The sequence below is a fragment of the Pan paniscus genome, chromosome 19, assembly GCF_029289425.2.
Source record: "Pan paniscus chromosome 19, NHGRI_mPanPan1-v2.0_pri, whole genome shotgun sequence".
NCBI lineage: Eukaryota > Metazoa > Chordata > Mammalia > Primates > Hominidae > Pan > Pan paniscus.
In genome coordinates this window covers 99,229,328-99,242,037 of record NC_073268.2, presented here as the reverse complement: position 1 = coordinate 99,242,037, position 12,710 = coordinate 99,229,328, and the positions used below count along the sequence as shown (strand labels likewise).

The 12,710-nt window shown below is 54.4% G+C and overlaps 1 protein-coding gene across 1 annotated transcript in view; it reads left to right on the top strand.

The window, feature by feature from the left end:
• Positions 1-47: 47 nt before the first annotated feature.
• RAB40B (RAB40B, member RAS oncogene family) overlaps positions 48-12,710 on the top strand; it is a 45,462-nt gene continuing 32,799 nt past the window's right edge. The window contains exon 1 of the mRNA XM_055101064.2: positions 48-310. Within this exon, the coding sequence (XP_054957039.1) occupies positions 169-310 (142 nt within the window). The 5' untranslated portion in view covers positions 48-168. The remainder of the gene's footprint in view (positions 311-12,710) is intronic.

The window sequence follows — 12,710 nt, the reverse complement described above, 5'->3', positions numbered from 1 at the left end:
CACCAATGGCGGGGCCGGGCGGGGCTGCGCGCTGTCAGCGCTGGGCGGCGGGGCGGGGCCGGAGGCGAGCAAGGACTCGGGGCCCGCGCGGCGCCTCTCGGGGCCGGGCCGCCGCCTCTGCGCTCAGCCCCGCAGGCCGGGCATGGGTGGGGAAGCCGGGCCGTCACGATGAGCGCCCTGGGCAGCCCGGTCCGGGCCTACGACTTTCTGCTCAAGTTCCTGCTGGTGGGCGACAGCGACGTGGGCAAGGGCGAGATCCTGGCGAGCCTGCAGGATGGCGCGGCCGAGTCCCCGTACGGCCACCCGGCGGGTGAGCGCGGGCGGAGGGCGTGCCGGGGTGCGGGCGCGGGGCCGGGGAGGGGGTGCGGGTGGGGGTCCGGGTCCGGGGACGCGAGACCGGGCAGGGGTCGGGAAGAGGCCGGGGCGCGTGGCCGGGGAGGGTAGGAGTCCCGGTCCGGGGGCGCGGGGCTGAGGAGGAGCGCGGTTCGCGGGCGGGCCTTTCTCCGCCCGGCCCTGGCCCTCGTGCTGCGGCGTCCCTGTTGCACCCCCGGTTCCACTCGAGGCCCCCGCGGCGCAGTCTCCATCCTTCTCCGCAGTCTGCGCGCAGCGGGAGCCCGCGGCTGGGCCGGGCGCTGGACTCCTCCCGACCTGGGGCCGCTGCTGTGGGGACCCGGGGGCTGGGCTCGAGTCCGCAAGTGCGCGTTCGGCCGCGGGGGCAGGAGGGGACGCGAGCTCCGGGGCGCCTGGGGCGGAGCGCGGCGAGCAGGCGCCCAGATGCTGGGTCTGCGCGTGGGTCGGAGGGGAGGGGAGACCAGGGTCCGGTCCCGAGGCCAGGGGTCCCGCGTGTCCGGGGGAGAGGAAGGAGCACAGGTGACTCGCGTGCGGAAGAGGGGACCCCCACGACAGCGGCCGGAGAGGGGGTTCCAGGGCGAGGAGAGGCCGGAGCGCCCAGAACTCCCAGGCAGGCAGCCCGGGGATCCCCCAAGTTTGAGGCTTGAAAGCCGGCGCCCGGCGAGGGGGTGGACGGCTCCGGGGAAAGAAAGGCGGGGGCAGGAACCCAGGAGAAGGGGGAACGCGCAGAGGCGAACACCTCGGCTGGGAGTGAGGAGCAGGCGGGGCCTTCACCCACCCGCATCTCTGGAACAGCTTGGACGAGGCCGACTCTGAGGCTGTGGAAGGAGCCCCGCCTGTGCCCACCTTCCTGCCGCGCCTCGGGGCTGAACCCACGCTTCCAACAGAGACCCGCTCTGAGTCCTGGGCGGAGGAGGGCAGCCGGGCGTGGAGATGGAGTCTTGGTGGGAAGGACCTGTCAGCTCTGGGGCCTGGGAAGGGTCTGGGAAGCCCCAGGTCCAGGGTCCTGCCAGAGACGAACTTAGCGGGAGAGGGTGGGAGGAAGCGGGATCTGAGGCTGTTGGGTAGAGGGTGCAGGCTGTCCCCTAAGGGCAGCTCCAGGCAGGCGGCGTGAGCACCAAGGGAGTGTGGCACGGCTGGAGGGGGTGGCCTGAGACTGTGGAGCGTGGGGTGGGACTCAGGTGCCCGGCCACACCTCAGCTTAGGGGACGGGGTGAGGAATGGGCAGAGTTTGGGGGAGCAGCTGAGATGGGCTTGGGCTCACGACCAGCACCCAGAGGCCTCCTGAAATTGCAGCATGCGGGGGAGTCTCTGGCAGCCGGTGGGTGCAGAGTGTGCTCCGTGGGGCAGGAGGGGAGCCTGCGTCTCTACCTGTCCCCAGGCGCCGCTGCCCCCGCATGTCCTACCCCCCTCCCCGCTCGGTGGCAGGTCTCTAGGACCGTGGTGTCCAGTAGGATGCCATGAGCCACGTGTGGCTGTGGAAGTGTAATTAGAAGGAAAGAAAACAAAAAGCTTCCATTAGTCACATTTCTAGATAGTTCGGATGTCGCTGTGGCAAAGTCCGAGGGCCAGCGCTGCCCTGGAGATTGAGCGCCTGGAGGACAGGGCTTTGTCTGCACGGTGCCCTCGGGGTCTGGGCTCAGTGAGGGATGAACCCTACCAGAGCTACAGGAATAAAGCACCCAACAACGTGTACGCCCAGATGAATGTGGCGCTTTAAGAGCTGTGCGTGTTTTGGGGGAGCAGACGGTTGACAGTGTTGAGTTTGATTGAAGGTGAGTGCCGTGGGGCGTGTGCGAGAAGGGTCACGCACAGAATGTTTGTGAAACTTCCTTCTGGTTGGTTTGAATGGAGGCTCAGGGATGCTTCTGCTGCATGACTTTTGGTTGCTACATGCTGGACTGAGGACGACCCAAAACGATGGACCAATGCTTTGTAATAAAGGCTTTCCCTTGACACGGAGGGAGGATTTAGGCTAAAAATACACCTCCCACCGGGCCGGGGGCGGTGGCTCACACCTGTAATTCCAGCTTTGGGAGGCCAAGGCGGGCGGATCATCTGAGGTCAGGGGTTCGAGACCAGCCTGATCAACATGGAGAAACCCTGTCTCTACTAAAAATACAAAAATTAGCCGAGCATGGTGTCACATGTCTGTAATCCCAGCTACTCGGGAGGCTGAGGCAGGAGAATTGCTTGAACCCGGGAGGCGGACGTTGCAGAGATCGCACCATTGTACTCCAGCCTGGGCAACAAGAGCGAAATTCTGTCTTAAAAAAAAAAATCCCATCAAGAGCTTTATTGTCTACTTGGCCTGAGCTGCTGTAGAAAAAACTGATATCACGGGTGTACCCTTGCAGGTTTTTGATTTACCAAATATTTGTTTTAGAGTTAAGAAAAGATATTCTGAAAAATAGTAAGAAGTTGAGATCATTATGTTTTGTTTTTGATTTTTTCGGAGACAGGGTCTTCTCTGCCGCCCAGGCTGGAGTGCAGTGGTGTGATTGCAGATCACTGCAGCCTTGACGCTCCTGGGTTCAAGCCATCCTCCTGTTTTGTCCTCCCCAAATGCTGAGATTATAGGCCTGAGCCACAGCACCTGGCCATGTTTTTTTTTTTTTTTTAATGACATGTGTCGCTGAGAAACAGTATAGGTGCTTGTTATTGAAAGGTGAGGGCAGCCGGGCGCACTGGCTCACAGCTGTAATCCCAGCACTTGGGGAGGCCGAGGTGGGCGGGTCATGAGGTCAGGAGTTTGAGACCAGCCTGGTCAACATGGTGAAACCCTATTTCTACTAAAAATACAAAAATTAGCTGGGCGTGGTGCCGCGCGCCTGTAATCCCAGCTACTTGGGAGGCTGAGGCAGGAGAATCGCTGGAACCCAGGAGGTGGAGGGTGAAGTGAGCTGAGATCACACCATTGCACTCCAGCCCAGCGACAGAGTGAGATTCTGTCTCAAAAAAAAAAAAAAAAAGAAAGAAAGAAAGAAAGATGAGGGCGTTCGTAACTCCACACTCCATTTCCCTCCACCCAATTCCTCCTGAGTTTTGTAGCCCAGGCTGTTATTTTTATATTGTCCAGGTTTATAGTCCTTGCTTCTGTATTGTGGCTGTAGTGCCCGCAATGATTTAGTATCAATTCAACATTTAAATACAGTCAGTGCTCCCCAAAGTCCTTTTACCATTTCTGTCTCTGTTCATTGTGCTGTCCCTCTTAATCACCTAGATCTCATTATCAGTCGTTTTTTCAGAAGGACTCGAGTATTTCCTGAGTGTTTTTTTGTGTCTGAGAATGTCTGCCCGTGGTCTTCATCTTTGAACAATGTAGAGATATCTTGGCTGGGTATAATAATCTTAGATTTATTTTCTTCCCCAACACTTTGCAGCTGTCATTCCACCATCCCCTGGCTCACATGTGCTGTGGGGAAGCCTGAGGTCAGCTGATTTTTCCCCATGTGGAGGCTTGTCCTTCCCTTCATGAATTTCTGAGGAATTCTTTCTTTTTGTCTCATAGTTCTTCTGCTTAACCAGACCATGTCTCAGAGTTGAATGTTTTGTGTTAAACTTTTAGTATGCATGTACTCTTTGAGTTTCCAGATGTGTGTGTGTGTGTGTATGTATTTTTTTTTTTCTTAGATGTAGTCTCAATCTGTTGCCCAGGTTGGAGTGCAGTGGTGTGATCTCACCTCACTGCAACCTCCACCTCCCAGGTTCAAGTGATTCGCCTGCTTCAACCTCCCAGGTAGCAGGGATTACAGGTGCCTGCCACCACACTGGGCCAATTTGTTTTTGTATTTTTAGTAGAGATGGGGTTTCGCCATGTTGGCCAGGGTGGTCTCGAACTCCTAACCTCAGGTGATCTGCTTAGCTCAGCCTCCCAAAGTGCTGGGATTACAGGTGTGAGCCACAGTGTGCGGCCTGAATTTTTCTGATTATCTTATGCCTTTCCTATTTGTTGGTAATTTTGATTTCAGTAAACTGTTCTAGCTCTTTCTAACTTATTGATTAGTTCAGTAAAGACGTTATTTTTGTCTCCTAATTTTCTCTTAGTTTTGGAGTTTTCCTTTTTTTTTTTTTTTTTTTTTTTGAGATGGAGTGTCGCTCTGTTGCCCAGGCTGGAGTGCAGTGGCATGATCTCAGCTCACTGCAACCTCTGCCTCCCAGGTTCAAGCGATTCTCCTGTCTCAGCCTCCTGAGTAGCTGGGACTACAGGTGTGCACCACCACGCCTGGCTAATTTTTGTATTTTTAGTAGAGACGGGGTTTCACTTTGTTAGCCAGGATGGTCTGGAACTCCGGGCCTAAGGTGATCTGCCCGCCTCGGCCTCCCAAAGTGCTGGAATTACAGGCGTGAGCCACTGTGCCCGGCCAATGTGCACTTCTGTGACTGTGTCTCTGGCCCCCGTTATGTGAAAGAGACTCTCCCATGTTGTGTGAGGCTGTGGGGTGTTAATTCTCATGGTGGTGACATCCCTTTTGTGACTCTACCGTGATTTCTTCTCCATCCTGCGGGTGACGGGCATTTGGGTGGTTTCAGGTTTCTGACTATTATGGCTTGTTCTGCCATGAACATTCCTAGTACACATCCTTTGCATTTCTGTTGAAAGGTCCCTATGAGTGTGAATCGCTGGGTATCAGGCACGCAGATGTCTGCACAGGTTTCCCTGTAGTAGATTCTCACAAAGCATTTTTCACTTGGTGCTCCCACCGGCAAAGCTGGAGGCCCCGGCTGCGTCATCTTCCCTCTCAGCACGGGGCTGTCTCTGTCCTGTGGTGTGTAGTTTGCCTTTGCATTTCTCTGATGACTGAGCACCTTTTCATACGTCTATGCGAAATTCCTCTTTGGAAAAATGCCCAAGTCAACCGGGCCTGGTGGCTCACGTCTGCAATCCCAGCACTTTCAGAGGCCGAGGCGGATGGATCACCAGAGGTCAGGAGTTCGAGACCAGCCTGGCTAACTTGGTGAAACCCCGTCTCTACTACAAATACAAAAAAAATTAGCCAGGTGTGGTGGCGGGCACCTGTAGTCCCAGCTACTCGGGAGACTGAGGCAGGAGAAGCACTTGAACCCGGGAGGCGGAGGTTGCAGTGAGCTGAGATCGCACCACTGCACACCAGCCTGGGCAACAGAGTGGGACTCTGTCTCCAAAAAAAAAAGAAAAAAAATAGAAACAGAAAGAAGAAAAATGCCCAAGTCTTATGTCTGTTTTTTCATTTAGGTTGAATTTCTTTCAATGCTTGCTAGGAGTGTTTAAAATATAGATTCTGGCGGTGAGTCCTTTGTCGGCTGTGTGATCCTGGATAGCCACTCTCATCTGCACATCACCTTTCCACTCCTTCAGTAGTATTTTTGGATGAACAGAAGCTCTTAAGTTTAACATAATCCAAATTATCAGTGTTTTGTGGTTAGGACTTTGGGTCCTGTTTAACAAACCTTTGCTGCTCCCAGATTAAAAAAAAAATGTTCTCTACAAGCATCTTTTACCTTTGACATGAATGGCTGCCTCCAGCTGGGGTGAGGCCTGAGGCAGGGATCGAGACACACTTTTTTCAGTCGGATGCCCTCCACCCCCACCCCGCATTGCACGGCCACCGTTGTCCCAGCTGAGAGCCCGCTTGTGGGTCTGGGTCTGCACCGTTGGCCCGCCTGTCTCATGTGTGTGTGCCCCGGGTCAGACTCTGTCTTCTGTGGATGGGCATGCCCTGTGCTGGCCAGGGCAGTCAGATGCATCTTGTCCTTGCTCAGGCAGCTGTGCCCAGGTGTTCCCTTTGCTCCGATACGGTCAGCGAGGCCTGGATTCTCCCTCCTGGGCGTTTGTCTTCCTCTCGGTCTGTAGTTGCAGGGCAGAGTTCTTGGATCTTGGACCCTGTCAGCAACCTGACTCCACAGACTATGTGGACCCCACTGCTCTGCCTGTCACCTCAGTCCACGGACCGTGCGGGCCCCACTGCTCTGCCCGTCACCTCAGTCCACGGACCGTGCGGGCCCCACTGCTCTGCCCGTCACCTCAGTCCACGGACCGTGCGGGCCCCACTGCTCTGCCCGTCACCTCAGTCCACGGACCGTGCGGGCCCCATTGCTCTGCCCGTCACCTCAGTCCACGGACCGTGCGGGCCCCACTGCTCTGCCCGTCACCTCAGTCCACGGACCGTGCGGGCCCCACTGCTCTGCCCGTCACCTCAGTCCATGGACCGTGCGGGCCCCACTGCTCTGCCTGTCACCTCAGTCGACGGACCGTGGGGGCCTCACTGCTCTGCCTGTCACCTCAGTCCACGGACCGTGCGGGCCCCACTGCTCTGCTGGTTACCCAGGGAAGTGTCTTCTGTTCTGCAGCACACCTCACACATGCTGGTACCCCTGGTTCCTGGTGGCCTGGACCCCGTTTCCGTCTGGCAGCTGGGTCCCTGGTTCACGCTCTTTCCCCTCGGAAGTTCCATTTCTCTCCAGGCAGGGGTAGAAGGAAGGCGTCACCAGGCTGGCCCAGGATATGGTCGGGGCACAGCAGGGCCCTGCCTTTCCGCCACCCCAGCTGGTGTTTCCAACACCAGATTGTGTCCCTTCTCTGAGTGCTGAGTTTTCTGCCTTTTGCCCATTTTTTTGTTGTTGTTTTTTGAGATGGAGTCTCGCTCTGTTGCCCAGGCTGGAGTGCAATGGTGCCACATCGGCTCACTGCAACCTCTGCCTCCTGGGTTCAAGTGATTCTCCTGCCTCAGCCCCCCGAGTAGCTGGGATTACAGGTGTACCATGCCCGGCTAATTTTTGTATTTTTAGTAGAGATGGGGGTTTCACCATGTTGGTCAGGCTGGTCTCGAACTCCTGACCTCAGGCAATCCGCCCGCCTTGGCCTCCCGAGTAGCTGGGATTACAGGCGTGAGCCACCGCACCCGGCCTTTTGCACATGTTTATTGGTGACAGGGAGGGGGGTGGATTAACTACACCAGATGCCACCACCTCTTGCCTCCCACCCTTTTCCCCAGCATGAGGGCCTCATTGTCTTCTCCAGTGCTTTCTCCTGGCTGTTTCTTCAGTGTCCTTTTCCCAGCATAAAAGTCCCATTGTTCTTTCTTTGTTTCATTTTTGCTAAGAGCTAATAATAATAACCCTCACTTACTGAGAGGGGGAATCATCTTGAGAGAGGTTATATTGTGAGGCCCAGAGAGGCTGAGCCACTCCCTCAAGACTACATGGTGCGTGGACACACCGGGGTGCAGGTGCAGGGCCTGGCCCTCCCCTCTGTTTCCAATGTTTAATGTTGGGAGAAGGCTCCACTGAGGGAGCTTTTCTTCCCAGAGACGAGCATCAGAGCCTCCGTTATGGAAAGTGACACAGTTGCTGGGGTTTGCTCCTTCCTCTTTGCCTTGGACAGATGTTCCCCTGGGACATGCGTGCCCACTCCATGCTCCCCCGGGGCACACGTGCACACTCCGTCTCTCTCCAATTCTGCAGATCTTCCCCTGGACACACGTGCACACTCTCTGTTCCCCAGGAACACACATGCACACTCCATCTCCCTCCAATTCTGCAGATCTTCTCCTGGACACACGTGCACACTCTCTGCTCCCTGAGAACACATGTGCATACTCCGTGCTCCCTCCAATTCTGCAAATCTTCCCCTGGACACACGTGCACACTCTGTGCTCCCTGAGAACACGTGTGCATACTCCGTGCTCCCTCCAATTCTGCAAATCTTCCCCTGGACACACGTGCACACTCTCTGCTCCCCGGGAACACACATGCACACTCCGTGCTCCTTCCAATTCTGCAGATCTCCCCCTGGACACACGTACACACTCTCTGCTCCCAGGAACACACATGCACACTCTGTCTCCCTCCAATTCTGCAGATCTTCCCCTGGACACACCTACACACTCTCTGTTCCCCGAGAACACGTGTGCACACTCCGTGCTCCCTCCAATTCTGCAGATCTTCCCCTGGACACACATGCACACTCCATGCTCCCTCTGATTCTTCAGACAGAGGTGGATTTGCTGCTTAATACAGCTGCTCTTCTGGTTTCCCTTGGCAACCACCTCGAGATATAAAACACGATTTATAAAGTCATCACTTTCAAGTTTGAACTGAAAGTCAAATCATATTTTATCCTGCTTCTTTATAGTGCAGTCCTTAAAGAGGAGATGATGGTTTTCCACTTCTTTTTTTTTTTTTTTTGAGATGAAGTTTTGCTCTGTCGCCCAGGCTGGAGTGCAGTGGCACGATCTCGGTTCACTGCAACCTCCGCCTCCTGAGTAGCTCGGATTACAGGTGCCCTCCATCACGTCCAGCTAATTTTTTGTAGTTTTAGTGGAGACGGGGTTTCACCATCTTGGCCAGGCTGATCTTGAACTCCTGACCTCGTGATCCACCCGCCTTGGCCTCCGAAAGTGCTGGGATTACAGGTGTGAGCCACGTGCCCGGCCAGTTTTCTACTTCTTTACCTCCTGCGGTACCACTTGTGAGAAAATTAATTTTTAAAATACATTAAATGTTTCTATGCATTTGAAAATAACACCATTGCATTGTATCAAGTTTTGCCATTAGAAGCCCTCAATTCGGCCCCACCTCACCTGTGTCCTGCAGGGTCCTCTCCCCGCCCTGATGACCATCCTTTAGCTTGACCTGTTACTTCTGTAACCCCAGCCCCAGGTGAACCTGATTTCCAGTGACAGGCTGGGAGAGGCTCAAAGCAAGCCAGCCAGGTTTCTCCAGGCAGAGAGAGGGTCAGCTCTGGGGGCTGGAGGCCCACCCATCACCCCTGAGTCCCCTGTCACCAGCCTGTCCACCAGCCTGGCACCAGGCACCACCGTGGTGCAGAGTGGACGCAGCTGGAGCAGGCAGACCCGCAGTCCTGCCTCATCCTGCCAGCCGCACCTGCTCACTGCTCCTCCTGCCCCAGGAGTGCAGGCTGCTCCGCGCTGGGTGCATTTGGAGTGAAGACAGTGGCAAGGGGCGTCAGAGGCAACAGTGGAATCAGCTGGTATGTGCTGGCTGTGGGTACTGTTCACATTCAGAGATGTTTTTAACCTTTATTTTAAACTTTATTCCCAGGATTCTTCAGCTTAATTAGCTCTATATACACAAAACCTGAAAAGAGCAACAGCATCCAAAGGGCTTGGGCATAAAAATATTAGAGATCTAGACTTTATCAAACAAAACAATTTTTAAATTTTTTTTGAGACAGAGTCTCACTCTGTTGCTCAGGCTGGAGTGCAGTGGTACGATCTTGGCTCACTGCAACCTCTGCTTCCTGGGTTCAAGCAATTTTCCTGCCTCAGTGTCCTGAGTAGCTGGGATTACAGGCATGCACCACCATGCCCGGCTAATTTTTGTATTTTTAGTAAAGACAGGGTTTCACTATGTTGGCCAGGCTGGTCTCGAACTCCTGACCTCAGGTGATCCACCTGCCTCAGCCTCCCAAAGTGCTGGGATTACAGGTGTGAGCCACCACGCCCGGCCCAAACAAAACTATTTGTTTATTTATTTATGTATTTTTGAGACAGAGTCTCGCTTTGTCACCCAGCTGGAGTGCTGTGGCGTGTTCTTAGCTCACTGCACCCTCCGCCTCCCGGCTTCAAGCACTTCTCCTGCCTCAAGCCTCCTGAGTAGCTGGGATTACAGGCGCCTGCTTCCACGCCTGGCTAATTTTTTGGTATTTTTAATAGAGATGGGGTTTCACCATGTTGGTCAGGCTGGTCTCGAACTCCTGACCTTGTGATCTACCCGCCTCGGCCTCCCAAAGTGCTGGGATTACAGGCGTGAGCTACCGTGCCCGGCCCAAAACAATTTTTAAAAGTGGTCATGAGGGCCAGGCATGGTGGCTCACACCTGTAATCCCAGCACTTTGGGATCGCTTGAGCTCAGGAGTTCAGACCAGCCTAGGAAATATTGGGAAACCTCGTCTCTACAGAAAGTTTAAAAATTAGCTGGGCATGATGGTGACTTAGTGTGTTTTGGGCCCCGGCTGGCAGAGAGAAGGATGGACTGATGGATGCTCAGCACCATGAAATGAAAACTTTCAGGGATGTAAAGTCTTTTTTGAAACCGGGTCTGGCTTATTGCCCAGGCTGGAGTGCAGTGGTGCGATCACAGCTTAATGGAGCTTTGACCTCCTGGGTTCAAGCAGTCCTCTCACCTCAGCCCCCCAGTTGGCTGGGACTATAGGTGCATGCCACCATGCCCGGCTAATTATTTTATTTTTAGTACAGAGAGGGTCTTGCTATGCCGCCCAGGCTTGTCTTGAATTTCTGGGCTCAAGCGATCCTCCTGCCTCGGCTTCCCAAAGTGTTGAGATTGCAGACATGAGCCACCGCGCCTGGCTGGGGGCGTAAAGTCTTGAAGGCACCTGCCCTGCGTGATCGGCAGCCAGTCAGGAGGGCTGGTTTTCCGGGAACCCTGTGCTTGACTTCTCAGTCTCTCCGAGGATGCCAGCACCTCTCACAGAAGCTGGCAGCCATGTCCTGGAGAGACAGCCCCAGAAAGCTGTCAGTGGAGAACAACAAGGCCATTGTAACAGATCTTGGGGTTTTCTCAGCTAGGAATGAGCCTCAGGCTGTTTTTACTTTATGTGGGTTACGTATCTCAACTTCTTGCAGCTAATAATTAATTAATTACCCTCCCCCAAATGTGACTCAGCAAAGTTTGCTCCTGAATTTGAATCAACTGGTGTGTTATTTATATTTGTGACTCGTGATAGGCCTGGCATTTTGTTTGACTAAAAATAAAAGCAAAAACAAGTTTACAGAGGCATAAATATACATATTAAACTTTAGTGACCCTAATACATAAGGCCAGAAGTTATTATCTTAATAGGAAAAAGTAAATAGATAAGTATGAAGAGTACGAAATTTTCTCTTAGATTAATAAAATTCATCTGGAAATAAAGTCTGTTTCTTCCAGCTCAGGAGGCCACGTATGTTTGAGGAGAGAACACTGTGGTACACTCACAGGTTCAAATTGCGTCGTGTTGGTTTGACTTTGGAGAGACACAGAGGCCAGCGTCATCAGATCTGGGCATCATCGGGGGTGTGGGGGGGCCCACAGACAAGAGTCTTCCATGCCCTTGACCTCTGAGCACCCTTCCCCCCAGCACTGGACAGGAGGGTCTTTGATACCCCTGAGCTCTGAGCCTCCTTCCCCCCAGCACTGGACGGGAGGGTCTTCCATGCCCTTGACCTCTGAGCACCCTTCGCCCCAGCACTGGATGGGAGGGTCTTCCATGCTCCTGAGCTCTGAGCATCCTTCCCCCCAGCACTGGACGGGAGGGTCTTCCATGCCCTTGACCTCTGAGCACCCTTTGCCCCAGCACTGGATGGGAGGGTCTTCCATGCCCCTGAGCTCTGAGCATCCTTCCCCCCAGCACTGGACGGGAGGAACGTGGAGGAAGGTGGGGGGCTCCAGAGCTGCTGAGTGAAGTGGCTTTTGGATGGGCTGCTGTGACTAATGGAAAAGAGCTGCTGAGCGAAGGGGCTTTTGGACAAATTGAAACAGAGATTTATTCTCTCACAGTTCTAGAGACCAGAAGCCCAGAATGAAGGTGTTGCCTGGGCCACGCTCCCTTGGCAGGCTCTAAGCGGGGACCCTTCCTGACTCCCCTGACTTCTGGGGTGCTGCTGGCAGCCCTCGGTGTTCTGTGGCCTGTGGCAGCACCGTTCCAGTCCCTGCTGTCTGTCGTCACACAGCCTTCTCTCCTGGGTGTCTGTGTCCCCACATCTCTCTGTGCTTATAAGAACACTAGCCATTGGATTTAGGGCCCACCTAACTCAGCATGGCCTCATCTTAACTTGATTACATCTGAAAAGACCCTTGGCCGGGCGCGGCGGCTCATGCCTGTAATCCCATCACTTTGGGAGGCCGAGGCAGGTGGATCACTTGAGGTCAGGAGTTCGAGACCAGCCTGGCCAACATGGCGAAATCCCATCTCTATTAAAAATACAAAAATTAGCTGGGCGTGGTGGCAGGTGCCTGTTATCTCAGCTACTTAGGAGGCTGAGGCAGGAGAATCACTTGAACCCTGGAAGCGGAGGTTTCAGTGAGCTGAGATCGTGCCACTGCACTCCAGCCTCCAGCCTGGATGACAGAGTGAGACTTTGTCTCAAAAAAAAAAAAAAAGAAGGCTGGGTGCAGTGGCTCACGCCTGTAATCCCAGCACTTTGGGAGGCCAAGGCGGGCAGATCACGAGTTCAGCAGTTCGAGACCAGCCTGGCCAACAAGGTGAAACCCCATCTCTACTAAAAATACAAAAATTAGCTGGGTGTGGTGGCGGGCACCTGTATTCCCAGCTACTTGGGAGGCTGAGGTAGGAGAATCGTTTGAATCCAGGAGGTGGAGGTTGCAGTGAGCTGAGATCGCACCATCGCACTCCAGCC